This window comes from Pseudozyma hubeiensis (genome assembly GCF_000403515.1).
Source record: "Pseudozyma hubeiensis SY62 DNA, scaffold: PHS30, whole genome shotgun sequence".
Lineage (NCBI taxonomy): Eukaryota > Fungi > Basidiomycota > Ustilaginomycetes > Ustilaginales > Ustilaginaceae > Pseudozyma > Pseudozyma hubeiensis.
Window position 1 is genome coordinate 175,089 of NW_012133812.1, and position 23,906 is coordinate 198,994.

The following is a 23,906-nucleotide window of genomic DNA, read 5'->3' on the forward strand; positions in this document are numbered from 1 at the left end:
CTAAACCTTTCAAATCCGACATCAAATGTACTTCGCGATACCCACGCGAACTGGAGCATCAAAATCCAACCCCGCTATTCGAATCCCTCCGCTGCGCCCTAACAGCCTACCACCCTCGCAGCACCTACTACCCCACACTAGCAGCTTACACCGCTGCCGTACTACACAACTTGGCCCCGTGGATCCAGGTCGATGGAAAAAGCTCGTTGGCCGCTTACCTCGGCACTTATGCACCACAGGATTCACCCCAATAGCACTCTGCAGGATTTGTCACTTTGCACTTCGCAATCCCACTCCATTTCACCACCACGCCCGTTTTCGTGTGACCCAATTGAATTTTGAAATGCTGAGAAACATGGAACAGAGCAGAGACGAAGATCTTTCTTGAGAAAAACAGAAACCCCCACGTCATTCCTTGCCAATCGATCGACTGCGCATTACCTCGGCCTCGACGAGCAAACGTATGCATTGCGAAGCACTCTCCTCTAAACGTCTAGAGGTTGTCAAGATCCGAATCGTCCTCCTCCTCCTCTTCCTGCTGAACAGCCTTCTTGGCTCCATTGCCATTAGCCTTTGCTTTCGCCTTAGGAGCCTCCTCCTCCTCATCGTCCTCATCAGAGTCCTCTTCGGATTCGGAATCAGCCTGATCAAGCCACTCAAGGAAAGGAGCGGCAGCACGACGCACCTTCTTGGAGGTATCCTTGTCGACGTACTTCTTGCTCACGTGCGTGCCCCAGTTCTTGACAAACTCCTCGTCCAACACATCGATCTGGTAGAGAGCCATGAGGATCTTGGGAACACCGTTGGGCACGAGCGAAGGGTACTGGACACCAGCGAGACGCTCAAAGCCGCCAAGCATGGCCTTCTGGTGCTTCTCCGAGTCGCCGACCATCTTGACGAGCACGGCACCGTACTTTTCGATCTCCTTGGCGACGTCTTCGGTGAAGAGGGCTTGGGCGAGCACCTGAACGGTCTTGTGCTTCTTTTCGATGCCGAACTCCTGCGCCTTTTTGTAGACTTCGGCAGGGGTGCACTCGCGGTCCTCTTCGCCGCCCTTGCGGTTGGCCTGGAGCCACTGACCGAACTGGGTGTAAGGGCTGTCCTCGTCTTCTTCCTCGTCATCCTCGCCGAGTACGAGCGAAGACTTGACGCTGCCTTCGAGCGCCTTGACACGTGCAGCGACGGCAGCCTCGGAAGTGTCGACGGACCAGTCATCGTCGACATTGCCGCGCTGCTCGGCGGTAGGGATCTCGGCCGCTTCGGCCTTGATGCGCTTGGTGAGCTCGTCGTCGGAACCAGCGTCGCCGGCGTCCTGACCTGCGGATTTGCCGGCGCCCTTGGCACCCTTGACGCGCTTGGGAGGCGGGTGCTTGACGATGAAGGTGGTGAGCTTGTGCTTCATGTCGACGCCGGTGCGCTTACCGCAGGCCTTGCAGTTGCGGAGGATATCGCCGTCCTTGAGGATCTTGAGATCGGTCTCTGGGTTCTTGCAGTCGGCGCAGAGGACAAACTTGTCGATGAAGCCGTCGAGCAGCTCACGGAGGCGGTCGGCATCATGGGCGCCGTTGACGATGTAGCGGTCGTTCTTCTCGTCGAACGAGGTCTGAGCGCCAAGCTCGCATCCGAAGAACTTGGTCGGGTAGGTAGGTGGACGACTGAGCGAGCGGGCGATGTCGGACATGTTTGGAATGACGGTCTTGATACCGTTGCCCTTGCCCTCGATCTTGGTCTGGAGGAGGGGCATGCGGTAGCGGTAGAACTTGTCGTCGACGTCGCGACGGATGTTGACCACGGACATAATGGCAGATGCAGGTAGGGTGGAAACACCAAAGAAGGATCAGAGGTAGAGAGTAGATGTATCAAGTACAGCTACGATGCAAAACCGTGTAGGGCGGTTTTTGTCTGCGGGCAAAGGGCGAGTTGACAGATGGACGAGTTATGGTGGAGAACAAGATCGACATAAAAACGGAGTGTCGTCGGGGGGTCGTTGCGCTTGAGAAAAAAGTTGGCGACGGGATGGGTTCTAGGGTAGCACAGCTGTCGTGTGTGAGGGAGACGAGCTGGAGAGAAAGCTGGCAGATGCTTTTTGTAGGCGGTTGCAGTGAGAGGGAGAAGCGTCGCGGCGATGACAGGTAACTGAACGTTGCTGCGATGCGATGGCTGCGTGCGAATGCTATTTCAAGTGGATGGTGGTTTGAACGGAACAAGGATGGTGGTGGTCAAAGGAGTGAGCCAAGTTGATTCGGGTTGGTAGTCCCACCAAGCGCAAGAAAAAAAAAGCAAAACGCTCGGTTGCAGAGTGCAGCGACAGCGACAGCTACACTGTCGAGCTTGCCTGCCCTCGACTCAGCCGTCTTCTGGCTGAGACCGAAATTAACACCTTTCTCATTTGCTGCCGCGCCAAGGACCGATGTGGATCGGATCAATCGGGTCAAAAACAAAGAAAACATGTATAGTTGCAAGGTCTTACACACAACCGAAAATTCGCTGCAAGGGTCTGGACCGAGTGCAGCCAAGGATGCGGTCTCATGTGCCACAAACTGCAGTCTTGGGGGCGATTCGAAACCCTGCGCCCAGTTCGGCATCCAGCTGTGCACCAGCGTCGGTTGCAAGCGGGCGTGCGCAAGGGTGATGTTGGGAATGGCTCAGTGTCGCAGCAAGGAGTATGACCGGACACAATGCAGCTGGTAAGAGGCCTTTCATAGCGAGATGGATGATGAGCCACTGCCTGGGCAAGAGCGCCATGATAGACAGCCGCTGATTATGAACGGAACCAAAGACTGACGCAACTGTCTGCTTCTTTTTCTGGCACTTTCTCTGTCAGTCTTGATTGCAGGATCGGCAGCGTTGAAAGCCGCCCGGCCCTGACCCTTTAGTTACTCCACACTCAAAAAAGGGCTTCAAATTCAGTCTCGGCCAGGCCAGCTTACGCATCGAGTGAAATTGTGGCTAATCTCAGTGGCAGTCGCAGTCACACGCGCACTCACACACACACTCGACTGAGACTCAAACTCAGGCTCTGATATGCGCTCACGCACGCACTCGAGCACACAAGCAAACCGGTCGCAGCCCGTGCCGGAGAAGCCGTTGGCAGGCCGCGTTGCACCCCGCAGTCTAGATTTGGCATGACTACATACTTGGGATCGTCGTTGGTGCTTAGCTGAGTTTCATCCTGCTGCCAACACCATAGCCATCCTCACCATCAAGCTATCCACTACTTTCTCTCCGTCATCTTCATTCCATCCTCGCACCAACCTCGACCGATCCATTGTCAGTACCCGACACCGCGGCAATACCTCACACGCTGGCTCCATCTCGAAACGTCTCTTCGTCGCCACACCGCGCGCAATCGCATAGGATCCGTATTATCATCTGGTCTCAAACATACGCATCGCGCGTCTAATCAACGGCGCTCAACGTCAAAGATGAACCCGAGCATCTCGATTCCTGACCGTCTGCCGGTCTTGCCGCTTCCCTATCCGCTGGTATTGCATCCCAATCTTCTCCTTTCCATCAATATCTCGTATGCGCACTCGCTCAGCCTCCTCAAGGCCGCGTTGCAGTACTCGGCGCTCAAGGACGACGTCGAATCAAACAACGATGCCGCGTCCCGCTCTCGCTCCGCAAGCGGCCGCTCCAAGCTAGACTCCAACAAACCCATCATTATCGCTTGCGTCCCTACGCTCATCGCTCCCAAGGGCACAGCTTCCGCCGACAAGCCCGCTTCCCGCGCCACCAACCCAGCGCTGCCGAGCGACACCAACGCACGCAGCCTCGTCACCACCACCGAAGACAACGACACTCGCATTCGCATCAACGACCTCTACGATTGGGGCTGCGCTGCTCGTCTCATGCGTCTGGTGCGCAACCCTCAAACACAGACATGCACCCTTCTTGTATCTGGCCTAACCCGTGTTCGCATCGACCGCTGGCTCTCGATCCGTGCGCCCCTCACCGCCACCACCATCGACCCCAAGAGCAATCTCGCCGTCCCTGATGTGCCCGTTCCGCTTGCCACAGCCACCGCATTCGTCGACGAAGAGTCGTGGCCCACCTTCCCAGAAGCCTCTCCCGGCGACATCGATCTCGTAGTCAGGCTCAAAAAGTCGTCTGCCGAGCTCATTGATGCCATCGCTCAGCTCAACCCACCCAGCAATGGCTCCACTCACACTCCCTCGCCCATCGTCGGTCCTGCGTTGCCTCTGCTTCCAGCAGGCCTCCTCAAGAAGCTTCGCGGCTTCATGCAAGACTGCCGCGAGTCGCAAGCTGCGCTCCTCGCCGACATTGTCGTCGGCACTCTTGGCGGCGCCTGTGAGTGGTCCGAGCGCGTCGCCATCCTCGGCGATTGGGACCAACGCGAGCGCGTCCGTCACTCGGTTGACGTCATCCAGAATGGCGTCAAGCGCGTCAAACTCGCACGCGAGCTCCTCACCGCCCTCTCCTCTCCTCTCAACCCCAACAACAAGGAGGCCGTCATCCGCTCTCAGCTTGAAGCCCTGCTCAACCAGCTTGCAGCGCTCAACCAGGGTGTCGCTGCCCGCATCTCGGCCATCACCTCCAACACGGGCAACAGGGACGACGGCAAGCCGAGCATCATCATCCGCGCACCTCCTTCGCGCAACAACCACACCAACGACAACGGCACCGGTCCCATCATCACCGGTCCCCTCGGTGGAAGACGCGGCGCCAAGCCTGGCGCGAAAGGCATGCCAGGCGGCGGTCTTCCTGGCTCCAGCGGTGGCGATGACGACGAGGACGAGGTCGCTGAGCTGGCAAAGAAGCTCGAGCAAGCTCGTCTCAGCCCAGAAGCACGCAAGGCCTGCGACAAGGAGCTCAAGCGACTCTCACGCATCCCACAGCAGAGCGTCGAGCGCGGCGTCGTCATCACCTACCTTGAGATCATGGCTGAGCTACCATGGGAGAAGATCAGCGCCGATGTCGAGCCTGCCTGCGATCCCAACGACAAGGCGCTCGTTCTTCAGCAGAACAGCGACTCGCCACCTGCACCCGAGGAGGGCATCGTCGACCGTGCCAGGCGCATCCTCGATGCTGACCACTACGGTCTCGAAAAAGTCAAGAAGCGTCTCATCGAATACCTCGCCGTGCTCGAGCTAAAGACCAACCAGGCTCGCGAACGATTTGAAGCTGAAGAGGCTGCCGAGCGCAAGACAAGCCAAGATCGACACAAGGTCACGCCCTCTGCCTCCACCGAAGACGCTATCGCCGGTGCAGATGACGATGCTGCCATGGCAGCCGAGCTCGAGGGTGGCGAGGATCTCGTGGCTCGCGAGCAGGGAATCAGCAAGGAAGACATCGAAGAGGAGAAGCGACGTCGTCGCAACGAGAAGCTGCGCGTTGGCGACAAGGGACCGATTCTCCTCCTCGTTGGTCCACCTGGTACGGGTAAGACCTCGATCGCCAAGTCGCTGGCATCTGCCCTCCAACGACCCTTCACCCGACTCTCGCTTGGCGGTGTTCGGGATGAAGCCGAGATCCGCGGTCACCGCCGAACCTATGTAGGAGCCATGCCCGGTTCCATTGTTTCGTCGCTGCGCAAGGTGGCCGTCTCTGACCCTGTCATCCTGCTCGACGAGGTCGACAAGCTCGGCAGCGGCAACGGCCTGCACGGCGATCCCATGGCGGCCATGCTCGAGGTGTTGGACCCGGAGCAGAATCACACGTTCAGCGACCACTACATCAACGTGCCCATCGACCTCAGCCGTGTGCTCTTCATCGCCACCGCCAATTCGCTCGACACCATCTCGCCTCCGCTGCTCGACCGTACCGAAGTGATTCACATCTCTGGCTACACGCACGACGAAAAGACGGCCATCGCACGCCAGTACCTCTTGCCCAAACAGATCAAGGCGCAGGGTCTCACGTCGGACCAACTCGTCGTTTCGGACGAGGTGCTACTCAAGGTGGCCATGGGCTACACGCGCGAGGCGGGTGTGCGAACGTTGGAACGGGAGATTGGCGCGCTGGCACGAGCCAAGGCAGTCGAGTACTCGCAGTCCAAGAAGGGCACGCTGCGCGACGAGCAGGGCAACCCGAAGGAGTATGATCCCGTCATCCGTGAGGCTGACTTGGAAAGGTACCTCGGACCGGATACGTACGAGCCCGAGGTGGCCGAAGCCAACGCACGTCCCGGTGTATCGACGGGTCTGGCGTACCAAGGCTCCGGATCCGGTGGCATTCTGCACATCGAGTCGCTGCTACTTCCGCCGGGTAGCGGCTATCTCAAGCTGACGGGCTCGTTGGGCGACGTGATCCGCGAGTCGGCCGAGCTAGCCTTGTCCTGGGTGAAAGGCAATGCCTTCCAGCTCGGCATTGTGCAGACGCGCGATTCCGAATTCCCCAAGAACGACATCCACCTGCATCTGCCTTCGGGTGCGATCCCCAAGGATGGACCTTCTGCCGGTGTAGCCATGACTTGTGCGCTGGTGAGTCTGTTCACCAAGACGCCCATCTCGCCGTACCTGGCCATGACGGGCGAGACGACGCTGCGAGGTGTGGTGATGCCCGTAGGAGGCATTCGCGAGAAGCTGACTGCGGCGTCGCGAGCCGGTATCCGCAAGGTGCTGCTGCCTCACCGCAACCGCAAGGACGTGGAAGCCGATCTGCCCAAGAAGGTGCGCGACGAGTTGGAGATTAAGTATGTAAAGACGGTGTGGGAGGCCATGGAGCAGGCGTTTGGCAACAAGCTGTTTGAGAACGCAGCGTTGGCTCTCGAGGCTAATGGGTTTGGTCACGAGCACGAGGGCATCCGCGAAGGCCGTCGTCTGATGCACGATATGGAAGACTCTCGCTTGTGATTTTGTTGGTTCTCCTGCTTTGCACTTCTATATGTCCCTCTAGATTTCCTGGTTGTTTCGCTTTACATGTCGTGTCACTTGTCGTTCTCGTACTGTCACTTGCTTTTACGCTGCTTATTGCTTCGCCTTGCTCCTGTTCTTGTCGCTTTGTATTGTTGCTGTTTCGCTGCTGTGGAACCTGAATTCATATGGAAAGATCTGCTCTGGATGTGAACCAATGGGTTGCCTCGCTCAGTGTACAACGTCCGTTGAAGGCAAATAGCAGCGGAAGCGTGACTCTCATTAGAAAAGAGGATGCAGGTCGTCGATCGGGATGCGCACCTCAGACAGAATAACGGGAGCGGAGAAACGCTGATCCGGCAGAAGGTCTTTGACGTCAACCAGGAAAGGCCAAAGCTCGAGAATCTGCCGAAGCGAGCCGCAGCTGCCCTGTGGCGTTCTGGTGTGGAGCCTTGACGGGCATTTTCTGTGGGTCAACGGAGAGAAAAATGGATAAGCGAGGCGAAGCGACGTCGGAATTTCCCACGATGTTCAACGTCAGTGTGTCGATGACGGGATCCCCGCTCCGAGATTGAGGACAGCCGTCTCCTGGGCTGGGGCACTGAACTCTCGCTCCTACGTGATGGAGGCTGATTTGCCGAGCCGAGAGTGGAGACCACGACAAGGGGGTGGCCAAGCATTCTCGGCATGTGGTCCAGTCGAGACGGCTTACCTCACCTCCCGCCAAGCTAATAGGCCAAGCAGACAGACAATTCTATCGCAATTTAGGCGCAAGATGGAAACAAAGCCGATGTCGCCTCATGAACTTAGATGGGAGCCTTAGACGTTTCCGCGGGGAAGGGCCCCGCTCCACACTTTCCCCATTCACCGCTCTCTCATCCCTGAATGGAGACCTTAACCACAGCCGTCCTTTGCCCAGCCGCTTCCTAAGTCGCAGGCTTCTCTCTACTCGACCGCATGCGAGGCTTTGGCCAGCCCCGAGCGCAGGGAATCAAGTCTCGCCTTGATACAGTCGGAAGGGCCGACCTTGCTAACCGCCTATGTCCACGGTACTCCAGAGACTTGGCCTTGGTTCGGCAAAGCGAAGTTCATCTTGCTAATGATATGAACTCAGTTCGGCGTTCATTGCTGTCAAATGCTGTAGTCATGAACAGCTCGCCGAAACGAGAGTGCCGTGATGAATCGACTGTGTCACTGGCGTCTAAATCTGGCGTTAATGGCGAACGGCTCAGCATTTGTATCAGGTGCGCAAACGCGGCCAGAACCTCCGGCTGGGAAGGCGAGAGGCGAGCCAGAGCTAGAGAGAGAGCCTCACCCTGGGGAACGGGAGACTAATTGAAATCTAAAGCTGCCCTTGGGTTCTTCGTAGCGGCTACACTGTACAGCGCCTTGAAAAGCTGAGTTCTGTCTTGGTCACAATCTGTCTTGCTGCTCCACCTGCCGCTGCCCTGATGTTTGCAAGCCTAAGCAAGCAGGACGAAACGGGAGAAGGCTCAGTCCATCTCCTCCGCGTCGTGCAGAGTCAGAAATGGCCGACGCGTATCTCCCCTCGCCAATTGTGCCTTTCTGCTGCTGACTGATTTTCGTGTCTTTTTCTATGGTAATTATTTTCCGTCGACTGTTTGATTGCTTCGAGTTTTGACGTGAAGCCGTCTGCAATGGCAAACAATTGCCTGACTAAAGTCACCTACCTGTAATTCGCAATCTCGCTGAGGCTCGGTTGGTCGAGGCCGGCGATGCCTGATTCGCTCATTCCTTCGCCACCGACCGATCTACTTGGTGTCGCTCAGCTATCGCCTCATCCTCACCCTCATCCACAATCTCCTTCCCCTCACCGTCACCTCTCATCCATCGTCAGCTCCGTTTCCTTGTCGCCGCATCCAACAAGCAGGTGCTCGCCACCTTCACATTTCCATACCGCTCTACCATCCTCTAGCATACAACAGCAATTTCGGCTTTCTTCGCATCCACGGCTATCTCCGTATCACGCCGCACCGTTCTCATCTGGATCTCTCGTCGACAGCTTTGCATCGCGATCGACTCAGCCTTGTTTGCGATCCTCGTCCTTCTGCAGATAGAGTCCGACTTCGCTACTCCATCTTGATCGCCGTCGTCACCCTCGAGCGGCCATTTCGACCCTCTATCCTTGACCTGTACCCTCGACTCAGCGCTCGACTTCGCTACTCGAACGCATTCCGGGTACTAAGCAGCGCATCTACAATCAACTCTCTCCGGATCGTTTCCGCTTACCACTCGTGAGCATCTTCCTTTGTGCCGTGCTCGATCGTTTCGGAAGAAGCGCTTGCATTTCGACCCACAGCGCTACGGTAGATACCGAAACCAAGTAACATTTGGGGCTTTCGGGCTTCTCTTCGATAAGTGACCTGAAGTCGTATCACCGCGGCGCTCTCACCGCCGCATCGTCGACCATCATGTCCAATCCTTACCACCAGCAACAGGCTATGGCCTCTGGCAGCAACTCGCCACTCGCCACCCCGGTTCCCATCAAGCGCGGACGCGGTCGACCGCCAAAGAATCGCGATCCCAACGCGCCAACTCCTGTTAAGGTGACAGCGCCACCTCCGCCCAAGCTAGTACCACAGCCACGCACCTCGCACATCACCTCACCCCGCCTACGCGCAGCTCAGCCCACCGCTTATTCGGCCACCGGCTCACCGTTTCAACCACCACCGCCGACCGGCTTCCCGTCACATAATCTAGGTCCGGGGATTCCAGAGCAGCAGAACATGTTCTACCAGCCTGTCACCGGCAGCGGCGGCCACTCATCGCCTTCCGTCCCCTCCTTTCCACCGATACCGACTTTCCAGCGCCAACAGGAGTTGCAGCAGCAGCAGAGTCAGCAGAGCATTCGCGAAGCGCAACAGGCGAGGGCCTCATCTGCGCAAAGAGGCAGCGTCGATACTTCGGCACCAGCCTTGCCGACGTCGCCCACTTCTTCCTTAGCCACACAGACTGGCTCCATCGCAGCCGCCTCTGCCCTATCGAAAGTACCAGCCGAAGGTACCATCATGACAGCTGCGGGGGGCTCCATAGGTGCCGGGCTCGGCCAGGCTGTCGGCAATGCTGGTGCATCGCCTGCGAGTCGTACACGACGCAAAGCCGACACCAACGAGCCCGAGCTCAAGCTGCCCGAGCCACACGATGCCGGCTGGATGACCGAGCCAACAGATGCTCTTCAGGCGCAACGGGTCTACTCTGCTGTTGTCGATTGCATCCGCAGCCACGTCGATGCATCGGGACGCAGACCCGCCGAGTTGCTGGAAGAATGTCCCGATCCCGAGGTTGATCCTGAGTTCTACGAAAAGGTCGAGAAACCAACATCGCTCTCTGCCATCTCGCAACGCATTCAGGAGGGCGAGTACCACAAAGCGACCGACTTTGAGATGGACATGCTCCAGCTGTTCGAGAATGCTCGCAGGCTGCACCCCATCGGCACCCAGATGTACGGCGACGCTGTCGTGTTGCAACGGCTCTACCACGAGCTTACCAGGGCGGATCCGTCCAAGCAGGAGCCCATCACCGCCGAGGCAGTGCTCGCAGCTGCAGCACGAGCCGATGCAACCCGACACTTTTCCTCGATCCCTCACGGTCCGCTCTACGCGAGCGCAGGCTCTCACGGCGACCTCACCACCCGCATCAGCAGCAAGTCTAAGACATACTACGAACACCTCAATCTCAAAGGCAAGGCTTTCCGCGTGGGAGACTGGATCCATCTCATCAACCCTTCGGACCCGACCAAGCCCATCGTAGCCCAGATCTTCAAAGTGCTGCGTCGAGAAGATGACGACCCGAACCAAGGTTGGGTCACCGTCTGCTGGTACTACCGTCCTGAGCAGACCTTCCATCCGGCATCCAAGAAGTTTTTCCAGGACGAGGTGGTCAAGACTGGCTATTTCGCTGACCACCACATCGAGGACATTCTGGAAAAGATCATGGTCATGTTCTACACCAAGTACATTCGCGGTCGACCCAAGCCGGAGTACTGGGACCCACGCAGCCCGCTCTACGTCACCGAGTCGAGGTACAACGAGCAGCAGCGCGTGTTTCACAAGATTAAGAGCTGGGCTAGCTGTGTGCCCGAAGAGATCCGCAAGGTGGAGACGCCCATGAACTTTTTCGACAAGGCAATCTCGCCTCCGCCCAAGGAGGAGTCGCCTTTCCTTCGCGGTGTGCCTGGTCCAGGTGCTCTGCGCGACGAAGATGCTGCGAGTGGCGAAGTCGCCGAGTTCCCCGACCTCTTCCAGGATGCTCCCGACGAGTTCCGGCCGAAAAAGAAGGGGCGTGGATCGGACGCGGCTGCAAGTGGGCAAAACGCCAATGAAGCCTTCACGCGCCTGGCTTCGCTCGTGGCTGCGCGCATCACTCCGGACCAGTACCTGCGTCTGCAACAGCTGCTTTCTACACCACAAGCCGCCTCGCTCGATATGGCACAGGTCAGCGATCAACTCGGTGGCGTCGACGTCAACCTGCTTTCGGAGCTTCGCAATGCTGCTGTCGCTGCTGGTGTAGCTTCGGCAGGTATTGACAAGGTGGCTTCGTCTGACTTGGCTCAGCAGGCAAGAGAGGAGGCTGCGGCTGAGCAGCAGCAGCAACCGACAGTGAGCGTTGTCGACCTCGTGCGCTCGCAGCGCGGCGAAGGCTTCTACGCCGCGCTCCCGCAAGAGACGCGAGATCTGTTTGCGGATCAGCCTGGCGGACAGGTCAACTGGTACGCGGCTGCTCCGCTCGACCTGCCGCTGCAGCACGATTTGCACAAGAACGGCTTCTACGCTCCGCAGCAAGCGCATCTGCGCAACCATACGCTCGACTACCTCTACCACCAGGCTAATACGCGCAACGATGATGAGGCGGCATCGGATTCGCAGCTGCGCAATGGCGGGCGTGTGGCACCGTCACAGCCTCTGCAACCCAGCGCTTCGGCGAACGGCGGCTCGACTCCACGTGCTCTTGTGGCAGCTTCATCGCCCTATGTTCCACACGCTTCGGGCATGTACGACTTTTTGGCGCCGAGTGCTCGCAACTCGCCTCTGATGCGTGCCGGATACGGAGGCGCAGGTGCAAGCATCGGCGGCATCCCGGCTGCCAGCAGCAACGGTAGCACCGACGAGGCCTTGACGCCGGTCATGAACCAGAACCAAGGCTGGTACGGTGGGAGCGAGTGGGGCGAGGATCCGCAAAAGACTGCAGAGGCGTTGGCAGAGTTCTCGAACCACTATGGAGAGGGAGGTCAGTTGAATTTGTCCCACTACCTTTCGTAGAGCGGAGCGTTGAGTAAGGTGTTCGGGAGGTTGGGTGGATGCGGGAACGAGCGCCATCGATGGTGAAGTTGGAGACATGCTGCCATCTCTTGCAACGCTTGGATGTATCAAGTAGGCCGCATCTCTGCTCTGGATCTTGCACTTGTTCGCACTTGCCCGCCCAAACCACTCTTCCGCATTGTATGAATCTTATTGTATTTGTGCCATCCTGTGTTTCCTCGATGCTATCGAGAGTTGCTCTGACGCTGAAGTGTTGAGGTGTGGTTCTGGCCATTGCAACGGTGTTCCCACATGAGCGAGTCTGTCAAAACGATCCACGGAGCGCTTACGTAATGTAATTTTCTCCGCCCCGATCACTGCGCTGCTGTGCTGCAATTTTCCTGTTCTGTTGAGAGGCGCTGTGTGCGGAAGAGTGTGGAATATTTCTGAGCCCGACAACTCGAGGAAAGGAGACGGATACTTGCGCAGAGGCCATGTCCGCTTTCCTTCTTCATCATTTGTCACTTCCCTCGTTATACGCTTCGCCGTTGTCCACGTCATCTGTTCCTATACATCTTCCCAACCTACTTCTTTGCTCACTCGCCGCAGTACAACGACAACATACATCTTCTAGTCTTCTAGTCCCTTTCCGTCATCCATTTCAACTACCTGCGTAACAGGTTCAGTCTCAAACACTTCGCCGCTGTGCACCTTTTGCAACGTCTATCAGTCCCAGCCTCATCAGTCTCGTCCTTTCGATCCACGTTCAGGACCGTCACAACTCGAAAACGTTTTCGCCAGCACCTGTTTCTCAGACATCCAATTGCTTTCTGCATCCGTTTCGTGCTCGAATTCACTCCAGAATCGACTTTATATCAACAGACTCCCATCACATCATCTCCTGATATCCAACGACGCCCACAATGGCTACCGCAGAGTACATCGGAGCGCTCATCTCGCTCGTCTCCAAGTCCGACATCAGGTACCAGGGACTTCTCGCCTCGATCAATCCGAACGAAGCGACCATCGCGCTCGAAAAGGTGCGATCGTGGGGCACCGAAGGTCGAGTCGCTGCGCAGGGACGACCGCAAGAAGAGATCCCACCTAGCGACCATGTGTACGACTACATCATGTTCCGTGCTGCCGACGTCAAGGATCTCAAGATCGACGATCCGAACCCACCCAAGCAGCAGCCTGCACCGCCGCAACCTGCTCTCAACGACCCGGCTATCCTCGGCGTGAGTATATAGAGATGCTGCTAGCAAAAGAGCGGCTCCGAAGGTGTTTTGGAGAAGAAAGGCTTTTCTCTACTGTGATGAACCATTTACGGATGTAAAACTGTTCTCCTTCGGGGGAACTTGTCATTTGTCCGAGAGCGCAAAACCATGTGGATGTTTCCGTTGCCTTCCTACTGATCTACGAGGCCTCTTCTCGAGAACACCTTTGGAGGCTGCTCTTTTGCAAGAGGTGGAAAATTCGGCGTTGTTGTGCTTCTTTACTGACACCGTTGTTGATTCTCGTTGCTGTCATCAGTCTTCCGCACAGGGTCCTGGCGCAGGTGGCCGCTACGGTGTGATGCCACCTCCACCGGCATCGTTTGGAGGTGCGCCTTTCCCCGGCGCACCTGCCTCCACCGGTCCCCCTGCTCAGTTCAACAACGGCCCACAGCAATCGTCAGCAGCTCGCTCTCAAAATAAATCCGCTTCGCCCGCCGCAACCAAACCTTCGACATCACCATCTGGGGCCTCGCCAGCTCAACCAGTTGAAAAGTCGAGCGCGGACAAGGTGCTGGAAGAAATGTCCAAACTGAGCGTCTCCAAGCCAGCCTCCACATCGCAAGCAACCACATCGCCCTCGACGCTTCCTTCTGCGGTACCGGGACTTCCTGCCATCCCCCACGCTGCAGCTGCGGCCGCCAAGGCTGCGGCGGCACAGCGTCCGCCGCACGCGAGCAACGGCAACGGTGGTGTCCGGGGAAGTGCAGCACGCGAAGGTAGGGCGCAGAGGGATGTGGGAGGACCTAGCATGCCGAACAAGGAGTTCGACTTTGAATCTGCCAATGCCAAGTTTCAGAAGCACAGCGAGGCGGGAGAAGGGGCGACGAATGGGGATGCTTCGAATTCAGGTGCTGGGTTGTTGGATTCGATCCCTCCGGCGGGCGAGAAGGAGTTCTACGATAAGAGTGGATTCTTCGATAACATCTCGAGCGAGGTCAAGGAGAGGTACGAGCGGAACGACCAGCCGAGAGGAGGGGTGGAGCAGGGTGATGGTGGGTTCTTCGATGTGCCTGGTGGCAGGGGTGGAAGGGGTGGTAGGGGCGGCGGAGGCAGGGGAAGGGGTAGAGCGGGAAGGATGGCGGAGGAGATGAAGAACATGCAGACGTTTGGTGATACGGGTGCGTCCGCAGGTGGAGGAGGAAGGGGCGGAAGGGGTAGGGGAAGAGGTGGTAGGGGTAGGGGAAGAGGCCAAAGAGGTGGAAGTGCGGATACGAACGGTTTCACCGGTCCTATGCGTCAGAGTTGATGTGATTTGCAAGATGTAATACCACGCATGAACAGAAGAAGGTTTTAAAAAGACACTAGAAGTGTGAAAATGGCTTCCTCAGGGATCGGCTGTGTGTGAGCTGAGGATTGTTGGACAGATGTGACTAAGCACACAATCTGCAGGAAGACAGGAGACTATGGTATTTGTGGCTGGTATTGCTGAGCGAGGCAGGTACGTGCTGCTGGGTGTACGACGTTTGCGGTCGAGGGGTGTGCGTGTGTGAGGTTTGGACAGGGTTTGTGACGAGGGCTCTGGTGCGTGACAGAGAGATAGCTCGTCGTCGACGCTTTGAAGATGGTCGACCTAGGGTGACTGCTCGACTACACTGTCCCTTCGTTGCTTGATAGGTCAAACAGCTCGTTCGTAGCAGCAAGCACCGCACCACATTTTCTTTTCTCTTGATCCTCCTCGGCTCTCCAAAGTCGACGTCAGATCTGAGCCACTTCACAACCTGCTCTCCACCTGCTGCTTGACTTCCTTAGCCTCACCCTTGGCCTTGGTCCACGCATCCTTTGCCTCCTGCTCGATCCTACCCACATCCGGCGCGCCGTTCTTGCCCCACTTCTGCACCCTATCCGTGACCAACCCTACGGCACCGCCCAACCCCGCCCCTCCCATCAACCCATTGATCAGCCCGACCTTCCCGAGCAGCACCGCCGGCAACACCAGTGCACCGACGACGCTTCCGATCAGATGCAGGTCGTCCTGCCTCACCCTGCTGGCGTCCAACCTGAGACCGCTGGTTTTTGCGGTTAGGGAAGGGTGATCGAGTTGGCTTGCGGTGGCGTAACCTGCGACGCTGCCGATTCCTGCTCCCGCGAGAGGAGTGAGCCAGTTGTAGCGTGCCAGACCTCGAAGGGTGAACCCCCGACCACGAAGCGTTTGAACCAGGTAGAGCGGAGTGCCGAGCAAACAACCGTATTGAAGACCCGAGACGGTGTAGCGTCCGATGTAGTAGGCTGTGTCTTCTTCGACCCCTGCGTGCTGGAGTTGCGTTTTGAGCTGCTGTGACATGATGCAAGGAATTCTACGCCCAAAGTGATGAACGGGAAACAAGAGTCGATGTCGGAAACGGAGGAGATGGTTCGTGGAGATGAGGGAGGAAACAAGAGGAGGCGCAGATTGCCGAAGCAGAACACGCCGGGCTCGTGTCTCTCTCTCTCCGCTACCCGGCTCGGAGCCCTCGGATGGAAGCGGGGCAAGCAATCGAAAAAAGCTTCTCCGCACACCCAGTGACGTACCCACATCTGCACGCAACCACGCTAACAACACTACTCTAAAATTAGCTGGCATTTTGCCACTTTTCTCCACACTCGCACAGACAGGTGGTATAAAGTGCTACAGGTACATTGTCTCGGAAATGTGGCAAGACCAGAGCATGGGTGGAAGGCATGTGCCCAATCTGGTGATGTTGAGCATCAGCAGATCAAAACAAAACCAAAAAGACGATGTTTGGAAGGGTGTCACCAAGAAGAACCCTTTCGCTGTGAGTGCGGATCGGAACTCTCCGTGCATGCATCTCGACCAGCACCACCAACCCGGCATTTCCGTCTTTACCCCCCTTTCCCCAATCAAAAATTCCCTTCTACGCAGGTGGATAGAATCCACCGTACAACACGATCCCCACACACACCTGCACGCTCAGATACCCCACCACCACCTTCCTCCTCCATCTGCTCCTCCCGCCGTACAGAACCACATGTGCTGCACCCCACCAGATGGCCGGCATGCCTCCGGGCGTCGCTAGCCGCAGAGCGATCTGCACGTGCGATGCGAATGTCAGGATGAGGCCTAGCGCGAGTGCGTGCATGATGTACGGAGTTGCGGCGGGAGATGTGGACAGCGATAGACCGCCGACATAGTTTGTTGCGGTAGGGTTGGGATTGGACCAAGGAGCTGGTGCCACCGAATAGAGGATCTGAGCCCAGCTAGAGTGTCGATAGAACGTGTACACCGTGTACGCTATCGTGGCGAGAACCGGCGCAGCGAGTGCAAAGTTGGGCAGCTGCGAGACCTCCCAGTACCGCAAAAATCCTACATTCCAATAGTGCGATTGCACAAAGGCGTAGATGCTCGGCAGTCGATCTTCACACCATGGTCTTGGTTCCCCTCCCCATAGACAGAATCGACCGTACGCCCATGTCTGGAATAGGACATTGGGGAAGATGGTGATGATCGTCGAGAGTGCCAGTTTCAGAGCCGCCGTTACCGGTCTACTCGATCTTGCCTCTCCGATGAGTCTGAATGCGAGATACCCGACGAGCAGCGTCCCATTGGCGCGGAAACTCGTTGCGAGTGCAAAGAAGAACGAGGCTGAAGCAACCTGAATCCACCCTACCCTGCGTCTGGTGTTGGTGGTTTCGAGAGACAGCATACCCAAAAGACTCGCAACGCTGTAGAAGCTCTCCGGTGTCGGCGAAGTCAACATCGTCCCTGCCGACGGAGCGAAAACGCTCAAAAGTGCCGCTGTATACGCCAACTCCGCATCCCTCGTCACCTTCAATGAAAGCCGATACAGCAACACTGGGCTCACCACCGCCGCTGCATTCGCCAACACCGTAGTCACCAGAATCGCCGCTGTCGGGCTCCAAGTCCCATCCAAGCTGGGTGTCACATATCCGGCTATGCGGAGGAGCCCAACGATTCCTGGCTGAAACGCTAGCGATCGTTCCGTTGCATAACCCCCCTGATGTACCCCGGCGGTGATGGAGGAGGGTGGAGATGCAGACGCGACAAAGTAGATCGTATCCCAGCGCACAAATGCGAGCAACCACTTGAAGCTTCCCGCAGACAGACCGTGCGATGTCTGTGGATCAAGCGAGAAGGATAGCAGCTCGTGCGATGTATCGAACGCTTGTTGGAGGTGAGCAGCTATGACAAGGAGTGCGATCGATGCGAGCCGGACGACAAGCGACAGTTTGAGCATTCGAGTCTGGGCTAGCGCAAGATTCTTTGCACCAATCGATATGCGCTGGCCATCGTTATTGTTGGAGGTGGGCTGATGCTGTATTGAAGGAGCTTCGGTGTGGGGAAGCCTCGATGAGGTCGGATCACGTTGAGCCATGCTTTTCGTAAAGTTGGTGGAAGAAGAGAAAGTTTGGTGTTGGACCCTGAAACAAACACAGCACACGCGCGCACAGTCCAGCCGGCTGCATTAACGCGTGCAGCTTTCGACAACTTTCTTCTTGTCGCGCACCACCACCATACCCCCGCTTTTCGACGATACCACCATCAAACACCACCACCTCATCGAAAGCGACTGCACTCTCCGCATCAGTACAGTAACGGTCGAGAGGAGTAACACAGTGCAAAGCCGGTAATCACATCATAGCCATGGGCGTAGCGTTTAGCTCGTTGTGGTCCTCACTCTTTGGGTCCAAAGAGCTCAAGATCTGCATTCTAGGGTAAGCAGCGTCATCCTCTTCATTATTGCGGGCGCTTTGATCACTGACAGTGACTTTCTCCGACTCTTTCGTCTGCATCGTATTGCGGCTCCACAGACTGGACAATGCAGGCAAGACAACGCTCATGTACAAGATGACCCTTGGCTCGGTCGTGTCCACCGCACCGACAGTAGGATCCAACACAGGTGCGTTACCTTTCACTGCTTCATCTCATTCATCTCCCCCGACTGACCCCATCTCCTCTACCTCATCATAGAACAATTCGAATACAAAAACCTCAAATTCATGCTGTGGGACGTCGGCGGTCAAACGTCACTCCGCACCTCCTGGTCCTCCTACCTCTCCTCCACCGATGCCGTCATCTTTGTTTTGGATAGCAACGACCGCGAACGCGTCCACCTCGCACGCGAAGAACTCCACCGCATCGCGCAGGACGAACAGGTCACCAAAGCTCCCATACTGCTGTGGGCGAACAAGCAGGATATTAAAGGAGCTATGACGCCGGCGGAGATCTCGGAGAGTCTGGCCTTGACGGTGTTCAGGGAGAGGACGTGGCAGATCTTTGGGTGCTCGGCGTTGACGGGCAAAGGGTTGACCGAGGGGTTGGATTGGTTGGCGAGTACTTTGGGCGCCAAAGGTTAGTCAAGGGGAGTGGCGAAGAGTGGGAGGGTGAGCTGTGTAAATAGGAAAGCAGAGGTTGAGTGTAGTGGAACATTTTTGATCGCAACATATAGTTCTGCGTGGAGTAGTGTGAGAACTGTTCTTGTGCAAGGCTGTGGATGGTCAGTCCTGCTCCATCGGTCGCTTGCGCTCATCGCGTGCTGGACTAGAGTCCGTCGTTGATACTAGCGCGCTGTGTCGTGTCGAGTCGTATGCGGCGTTCTTCTCCACACGGAAAGGACCCTTTTTTGGCAGTGCATCTCGGGTCTACCGAGATTTTTTCTCTCGAGGCTGAAATCAATAAAATTTGCCGACAACTTCTTCTTCTTCTTCTTCCCCCCCCTCTCTCTCTACACTACCACTACCTAACTGACCTTTCAGTCCTCTCATAACCCCATCACAATGTCGGACCCACCCTCCGCACCAGCGCCGCACGAATCGCTCCCCATCCAACCCGAGGTGGAAACCTCCATCTCGTCCATCCTCGCACAGAACCGTCGCTCCGCAACCACGTTCGTCGTCCACAAACACTCGTCCGAAGCAGCCAAGAACTGGGACAAGTTCTACAAGAACCACCAGGACAAGTTCTTCAAAGATCGACACTGGACCAATCGCGAGTTCGGGTCTGAGCTCGCATCCGCTGGTTCTTCTTCTGCAGGCAAATGCAAAGCAGCGGCGACGGAGGAGGATCGGGAGGAAGAGACGAGGATGGTCGGGGAGGATCTTCAAGGCGATGCCGAAAGCGTGTTGTTAGAAGTGGGTTGTGGAGTGGGAAACATGCTGTATCCGCTGCTGGAAGGCAATGCTTCGCTCAAAGTGCACTGCTGCGACTTTTCGGCACGTGCAGTCGACATGGTGAAGAAACATCCGCTGTACGACCCCGAACGAGTCAACGCTTTCGTCTACGACCTCACCTCCACACCACCCTCACCCTCGCTCTCCTCCTTCCTCTCCTCCCAACCATCCTGGCCAAATCCCACCACGATCAGCCTCATCTTTGTGCTGTCCGCCATACCCCCCACGCTCCACGCTCACGTCCTCTCCACCCTCCGCGACATCCTCCTCCCGCACGGAGGTCACATTTTGTTCAGAGACTACGCATACGGTGACCTCTCCCAAGTCCGTTACCACACCAAAAAGGACGCCGCCTGGGCCGAACCTAGTCTGCTCTCCGATGATCATCATTGGTATAGACGAGGAGATAACACGTTCAACTACTTTTTCCAGGAGGAAGAATTGAGGAAGTTGGCGAGCAAAGTCGGGTTGGAGGGGGAGGTGGAGACGTTGAGGAGGACAGCGGTGAATAGAAGAAGCGAGGTGAATATGCAGAGAAGGTTTGTTCAGGCGAAATGGTATGTTGAACCGAGAAAGAACGAGTGAGCAATCCTGCCCAATTATAACACTTGTTCAAAGACATCCTTGTCCGTGCTCTATGCTGCGTGATCTTGTTTTCGTGTGTTTCAAGCAGAAGCCAATGCCTCCTCCCTCTCCATGACGCTTCTATCGAGCTTGATCAAGATCGTTGTCCTCCCCGGCCACTCCTTCGTCCCCACACTGTGCGCCGTCACCCTCGCCGCGAAACCCAACCCGTCCAATGCCGCCTCCACCATCCCTGCCGTAATCGCCTCGACGCTCAACGAGCTCATATCCCTCGGTACCTCGATCAACCTCCCAAACACCGGTGCGTTGGTGCTGATCATGTACTCATCCCCTCTTCCCTCTTCCGTACTCCTCTCTAGACTATCGGCGGGTTTTCCAAAGGCGGCTTTCCAAAACCCCGTGTGGATCCATAGCAGTACGGGGAGCAAACGCGTTTCTCTGCGCGGATTCTTCGGGTTGGACGTCATCTCCTGCCTGTGCAGCGTTAGGGAGAGCACTCGTTGTCCGATCGCATAGCCTATGAGGGAAAGTCTTTTCTCGAGTTCCGTGATTCCCGTCACTCGATTCTGCGTGTAGGAAACGATTTCGGAGAAGAGGAAGGAGAGGGAGGAGAGGTTAATTTCGGAGGATCGAAGTTTATCCCTAGGTCGTTCGAGGATATCCGGCCCGCGAGCAAGGGTGTTGATGCTAGAGGTGTACGACGTATTCCCCTCATCAACGCCGGACGATGTGAAGGACGCGATCCTTCCGGCAAAACTCGAACCACCCCCCACACTGGTCGCAGAAGCATTCCTAGATGTCGTCGGAAAGGTGTTTCTATTCACCCCCGTTGGGTTGGAAAACAGCGCGGTTTGATGCGACGAAGAAGCAGAACTCGAAAGCACACTCGTTGACGTTCGACGCGACGAAAACGCCGGCGGTAAACTGTCAGAACCAGATGCGAACGAGTAGGAGGCTGCTGATCCCGGGTCTGGCATTGCTGCGTGCTGTGCGGACAGGTGTGACGAGGTAGACGAGGAACTTGCATTGGTCTGCACCGAGAAGCGTTGGGTTGCGCGAGGTGTCGTCGCCATCTTTGCCCCGAATTCCCAGCGCGAATACAGTCGTGAGCTGTGCCGAAAGGTAGTGACGGTAGAGCAGCGATGCGGGAGAGAACTTGAGGTAATGTTGATCGTGGTGAATGCACAACAGGTACGTCCAGATGGTGTGTCGAAGGATGGTGGTTGTGAATCGTGGTGCAGCAAACGCAAAATCCGGCTCGTGCGCAAAATCCACCCGGAATTCCACAATTCACACTTCTACCACACTCACCTCAAACCATGCAACTCCATCATCTCAACACACGTACATGCACCTCACACTCCATACACACTCATGCTCGCTTCAAACTCACAAAACGCTCTCGATTGAACAATAGTGTTTGCAGCTCCAAACCACATCACGATGAGTTCTTATTCGAGGCGTTGAAGTGCGACTTGTGTCGATTCCCCTTGCCACGATGACCCCTGCCTCCCTTTTTGTTAGGAGACGCCGTGCCGTCCTTCTTGCCCTGCTGATTGGTGGTCTGGACTGGTGTGCTGGGTGTGTTCTTGACCGGCGCAACTTTGCTGTCGTCGCTCGCTGCGGTGGGGAGCGCCGCGGGTGTGCTTGCGTTTGCTTTGGGCTCAGTCGGATCAGCTGAGGGCTGGGTGTCGACTGCGGCGGGGGGAGAGACAGCGGTGTTGTCCGCCTTGGCGGGTTCAGCGGGGATAACGGTTTCCTTCGACTCGATTTCGGCTGCATCGGAGGCGGAGCTCGCTGCCGAGGTGGCAGGAATGGGTTGGAAGTCCCCTTCTGCGCTTTCTGCTGGTGGAGCAGCATCCTTTGGCTTGCTAGCGATTTCTGAATCCTTGACGACCGCTTCCTCCGCCGAAACAGAGCTCGAGGATAAACTAGTGCCGTCGGATGAGGTCGACGTTTCGGACGAACAAGATGTAGCAGGGCTGCTGATGACAGGAGAGGACGTCCCAGCGGGCTCTGCTGCTGTTGCGGTTTCGGTCACATCGATGCCTGACGCAGAGGTGACGGTCGTCTTGGAAGATGTGGCGTCGCCTTCTTCGATGCCCGTCGAGACTAGCGCTGGAGGCGCTGCTTCAGCTAGTAGATTTGGTTCCGCGCTTGAACTTGGTTCTGCCGATGTTGGTGGCGCGACTGCTACTTCGTCGATGGGTGTAATCTCGTCAGCGTCTGAGGTAGCACCAACATCGCCGCTTCCGGATGCACTCGGCGCTTGAGCGTGCAGTTGAGATGCTTCTTCTGACTGCGTCGCGGCAGCACGCAGCTCCTCGATGGAAGAGGGAGCGGTCTCGGCATCGTCAACTGCAAAGACCAGAGGCAAGGAAGCGGTGGCCGAAGGTGTCGAAGGCTCGTTGCGGAAGGATGCAATGTCAGCAGCCATCGATGGACTCGAGTCGGATGCTTTGCGACCGCGGTCGGATTCGTTCTCGTCGTCTGCAAGGATGGCTTCCTCGATGATCTGGTCTTTGCGATCCAGCGTGGGTACAATCCTGGGTGAGATGCGGGCAGGTGACAGTGGTTTGGTCTCGAGGTTCTCCTCGCCGGGTCTGGTTGTGGAAGATATCAAGAGCGCCTTGAGGGGTGGCTGTCCGCTTGCCTCTGCTGCGATGGCGGCTTCGTCTACGGTGAGGGATGCGCGCCGCTCTGCTGGCGACATGGGTTTGGGTGCAGAAATATCTGTCGAGCCAGGTTGGGATGCATCGATGACCCCCGCCGCTGAGGAGATCAAGGCGTCGCTCTTCTCCTTGAGACCGAGTAATTCGCGCAGGGTGTCGTTCTCCATGCGGAGCCTTTCTTCCTCGGTAAGAACCTCGAGCGCTTCTTCTGCTCGCAATGCGATCGGATCCGTCGTCTTGCCAGTATACCCACCCGATCCGTACCATTTTGGATCTTGCACCCAGCCGCGCTTCGTCCGTTGTGGTGCAGCACCGTCGTGCCCTTCAGCCTCGGATTCGTCGCTGGCCTCGCCGTCCAATGACTGCATGGCCCTCCTGACCAGGCCACCGAGATGCGAGAGAGTGCCGCTGAAGGCTGTCTCTGCGGCGAGCGTCTGTTCTGCCGCGTTATGTGTGGTCTGCGCGAGGAGCAATTCATAGTGCTGCGTAAGTTGCAAGGTGTGCTGCTGTGTGGAGTGAGAGAAGCTGCGGAACTTGGCCATGACGGTCTCGAGCGTATTCTCGTATTCTCGGAGAAGCACGGCCTGCTGCTTGTTCTCGTGAGAGAGACCGAGGTTCTCTTTGACGAGATGTGCATTGAGTGCCTCGAGCTCGGACTCGAACTTTTCCTTGGAAAGGTCGATGTTGAATCTGCGTAGCGCAAAGCCGGTGCCCGAGTGGATTGCTTGACCACGTAGCTGATCAGCCTGCTGTTGCAAAGATTCGCAGAGCTGCCGATTCGCCTGTAGCTGGTTTGTGAGGTCCTCGATGAGAGACCAGAGTCTCTGCATGTCATCGCCGTCCATCATGGTCATGATCGGATGGACGCGCCGCGGAAGCAGGCGGACAAGGACAGAATGATGCTACTACTACTGCGATTGTCTGTGGCTCGCAGACGACCTCTGAGTCAGCTCGGCCACGGATGGCGACCGCCGGCTTTTGGCAACGAGTTTGACTGGGCCGGTGTTGAGCTTTCGTGTTTGCAGTATCGGCTGATGGCTTGGGTCTTGATGTATTGGATGCTGCTGGTGAGGTGTTGTGGTGGTCAAAATGCCGAGAAGGAAAGACGATGGAAGGAAAAAGGGGCTGGAACTCGGACATCGTCACACTGCTTGCTTCTGCCGCTGCTGGTCT

At 56.9% G+C, this 23,906-nt stretch overlaps 12 protein-coding genes across 12 annotated transcripts in view; 7 read left to right on the forward strand and 5 right to left on the reverse strand.

Moving 5' to 3' along the window:
- PHSY_002946 (hypothetical protein) overlaps positions 1 to 102 on the forward strand; it is a gene marked incomplete at both ends in the record, with an annotated part of 2,307 nt that extends 2,205 nt beyond the window's left edge. Inside the window, one exon of the mRNA XM_012333568.1 lies at positions 1 to 102. This exon is cut by the window's left edge and continues 2,205 nt beyond it. Coding sequence (XP_012188958.1) covers positions 1 to 102 — 102 coding nt within the window.
- Positions 103 to 493: 391 nt separating this feature from the next.
- Positions 494 to 1,798, reverse strand: PHSY_002947 (translation initiation factor; the record flags this gene model as incomplete). Its single annotated transcript, XM_012333569.1, has 1 exon — positions 494 to 1,798. The coding sequence occupies one exon, from the start codon at positions 1,796 to 1,798 to the stop codon at positions 494 to 496; it is 1,305 nt and encodes a 434-aa protein (XP_012188959.1).
- Positions 1,799 to 3,425: 1,627 nt separating this feature from the next.
- On the forward strand, positions 3,426 to 6,815 carry PHSY_002948 (hypothetical protein; the record flags this gene model as incomplete). Its single annotated transcript, XM_012333570.1, has 1 exon — positions 3,426 to 6,815. The coding sequence occupies one exon, from the start codon at positions 3,426 to 3,428 to the stop codon at positions 6,813 to 6,815; it is 3,390 nt and encodes a 1,129-aa protein (XP_012188960.1).
- Positions 6,816 to 7,772: 957 nt separating this feature from the next.
- On the forward strand, positions 7,773 to 9,074 carry PHSY_002949 (hypothetical protein; the record flags this gene model as incomplete). The annotated part of the gene is made up of 2 exons (XM_012333571.1): positions 7,773 to 8,059; positions 8,606 to 9,074. 2 exons carry the CDS (start codon positions 7,773 to 7,775, stop codon positions 9,072 to 9,074), a joined length of 756 nt encoding a protein of 251 aa, XP_012188961.1.
- A 173-nt stretch (positions 9,075 to 9,247) lies between these two features.
- PHSY_002950 (RSC complex protein) lies at positions 9,248 to 12,094 on the forward strand (the record flags this gene model as incomplete). Its single annotated transcript, XM_012333572.1, has 1 exon — positions 9,248 to 12,094. The coding sequence occupies one exon, from the start codon at positions 9,248 to 9,250 to the stop codon at positions 12,092 to 12,094; it is 2,847 nt and encodes a 948-aa protein (XP_012188962.1).
- A 902-nt stretch (positions 12,095 to 12,996) lies between these two features.
- PHSY_002951 (G2/M phase checkpoint control protein) lies at positions 12,997 to 15,373 on the forward strand (the record flags this gene model as incomplete). The annotated part of the gene is made up of 3 exons (XM_012333573.1): positions 12,997 to 13,311; positions 13,619 to 14,295; positions 15,100 to 15,373. The coding sequence occupies 3 exons, from the start codon at positions 12,997 to 12,999 to the stop codon at positions 15,371 to 15,373; spliced, it is 1,266 nt and encodes a 421-aa protein (XP_012188963.1).
- A 1,457-nt stretch (positions 15,374 to 16,830) lies between these two features.
- Positions 16,831 to 17,164, reverse strand: PHSY_002952 (hypothetical protein; the record flags this gene model as incomplete). Its single annotated transcript, XM_012333574.1, has 2 exons — positions 16,831 to 17,050; positions 17,151 to 17,164. The coding sequence occupies 2 exons, from the start codon at positions 17,162 to 17,164 to the stop codon at positions 16,831 to 16,833; spliced, it is 234 nt and encodes a 77-aa protein (XP_012188964.1).
- Positions 17,165 to 17,554: 390 nt separating this feature from the next.
- Positions 17,555 to 18,099, reverse strand: PHSY_002953 (hypothetical protein; the record flags this gene model as incomplete). Its single annotated transcript, XM_012333575.1, has 2 exons — positions 17,555 to 17,727; positions 17,985 to 18,099. 2 exons carry the CDS (start codon positions 18,097 to 18,099, stop codon positions 17,555 to 17,557), a joined length of 288 nt encoding a protein of 95 aa, XP_012188965.1.
- A 207-nt stretch (positions 18,100 to 18,306) lies between these two features.
- On the forward strand, positions 18,307 to 18,663 carry PHSY_002954 (potential ADP-ribosylation factor; the record flags this gene model as incomplete). The annotated part of the gene is made up of 1 exon (XM_012333576.1): positions 18,307 to 18,663. One exon carries the CDS (start codon positions 18,307 to 18,309, stop codon positions 18,661 to 18,663), a length of 357 nt encoding a protein of 118 aa, XP_012188966.1.
- A 420-nt stretch (positions 18,664 to 19,083) lies between these two features.
- Positions 19,084 to 20,061, forward strand: PHSY_002955 (hypothetical protein; the record flags this gene model as incomplete). Its single annotated transcript, XM_012333577.1, has 1 exon — positions 19,084 to 20,061. The coding sequence occupies one exon, from the start codon at positions 19,084 to 19,086 to the stop codon at positions 20,059 to 20,061; it is 978 nt and encodes a 325-aa protein (XP_012188967.1).
- An 80-nt stretch (positions 20,062 to 20,141) lies between these two features.
- Positions 20,142 to 21,134, reverse strand: PHSY_002956 (hypothetical protein; the record flags this gene model as incomplete). Its single annotated transcript, XM_012333578.1, has 1 exon — positions 20,142 to 21,134. The coding sequence occupies one exon, from the start codon at positions 21,132 to 21,134 to the stop codon at positions 20,142 to 20,144; it is 993 nt and encodes a 330-aa protein (XP_012188968.1).
- A 365-nt stretch (positions 21,135 to 21,499) lies between these two features.
- Positions 21,500 to 23,587, reverse strand: PHSY_002957 (hypothetical protein; the record flags this gene model as incomplete). The annotated part of the gene is made up of 1 exon (XM_012333579.1): positions 21,500 to 23,587. One exon carries the CDS (start codon positions 23,585 to 23,587, stop codon positions 21,500 to 21,502), a length of 2,088 nt encoding a protein of 695 aa, XP_012188969.1.
- Positions 23,588 to 23,906: the final 319 nt, after the last annotated feature.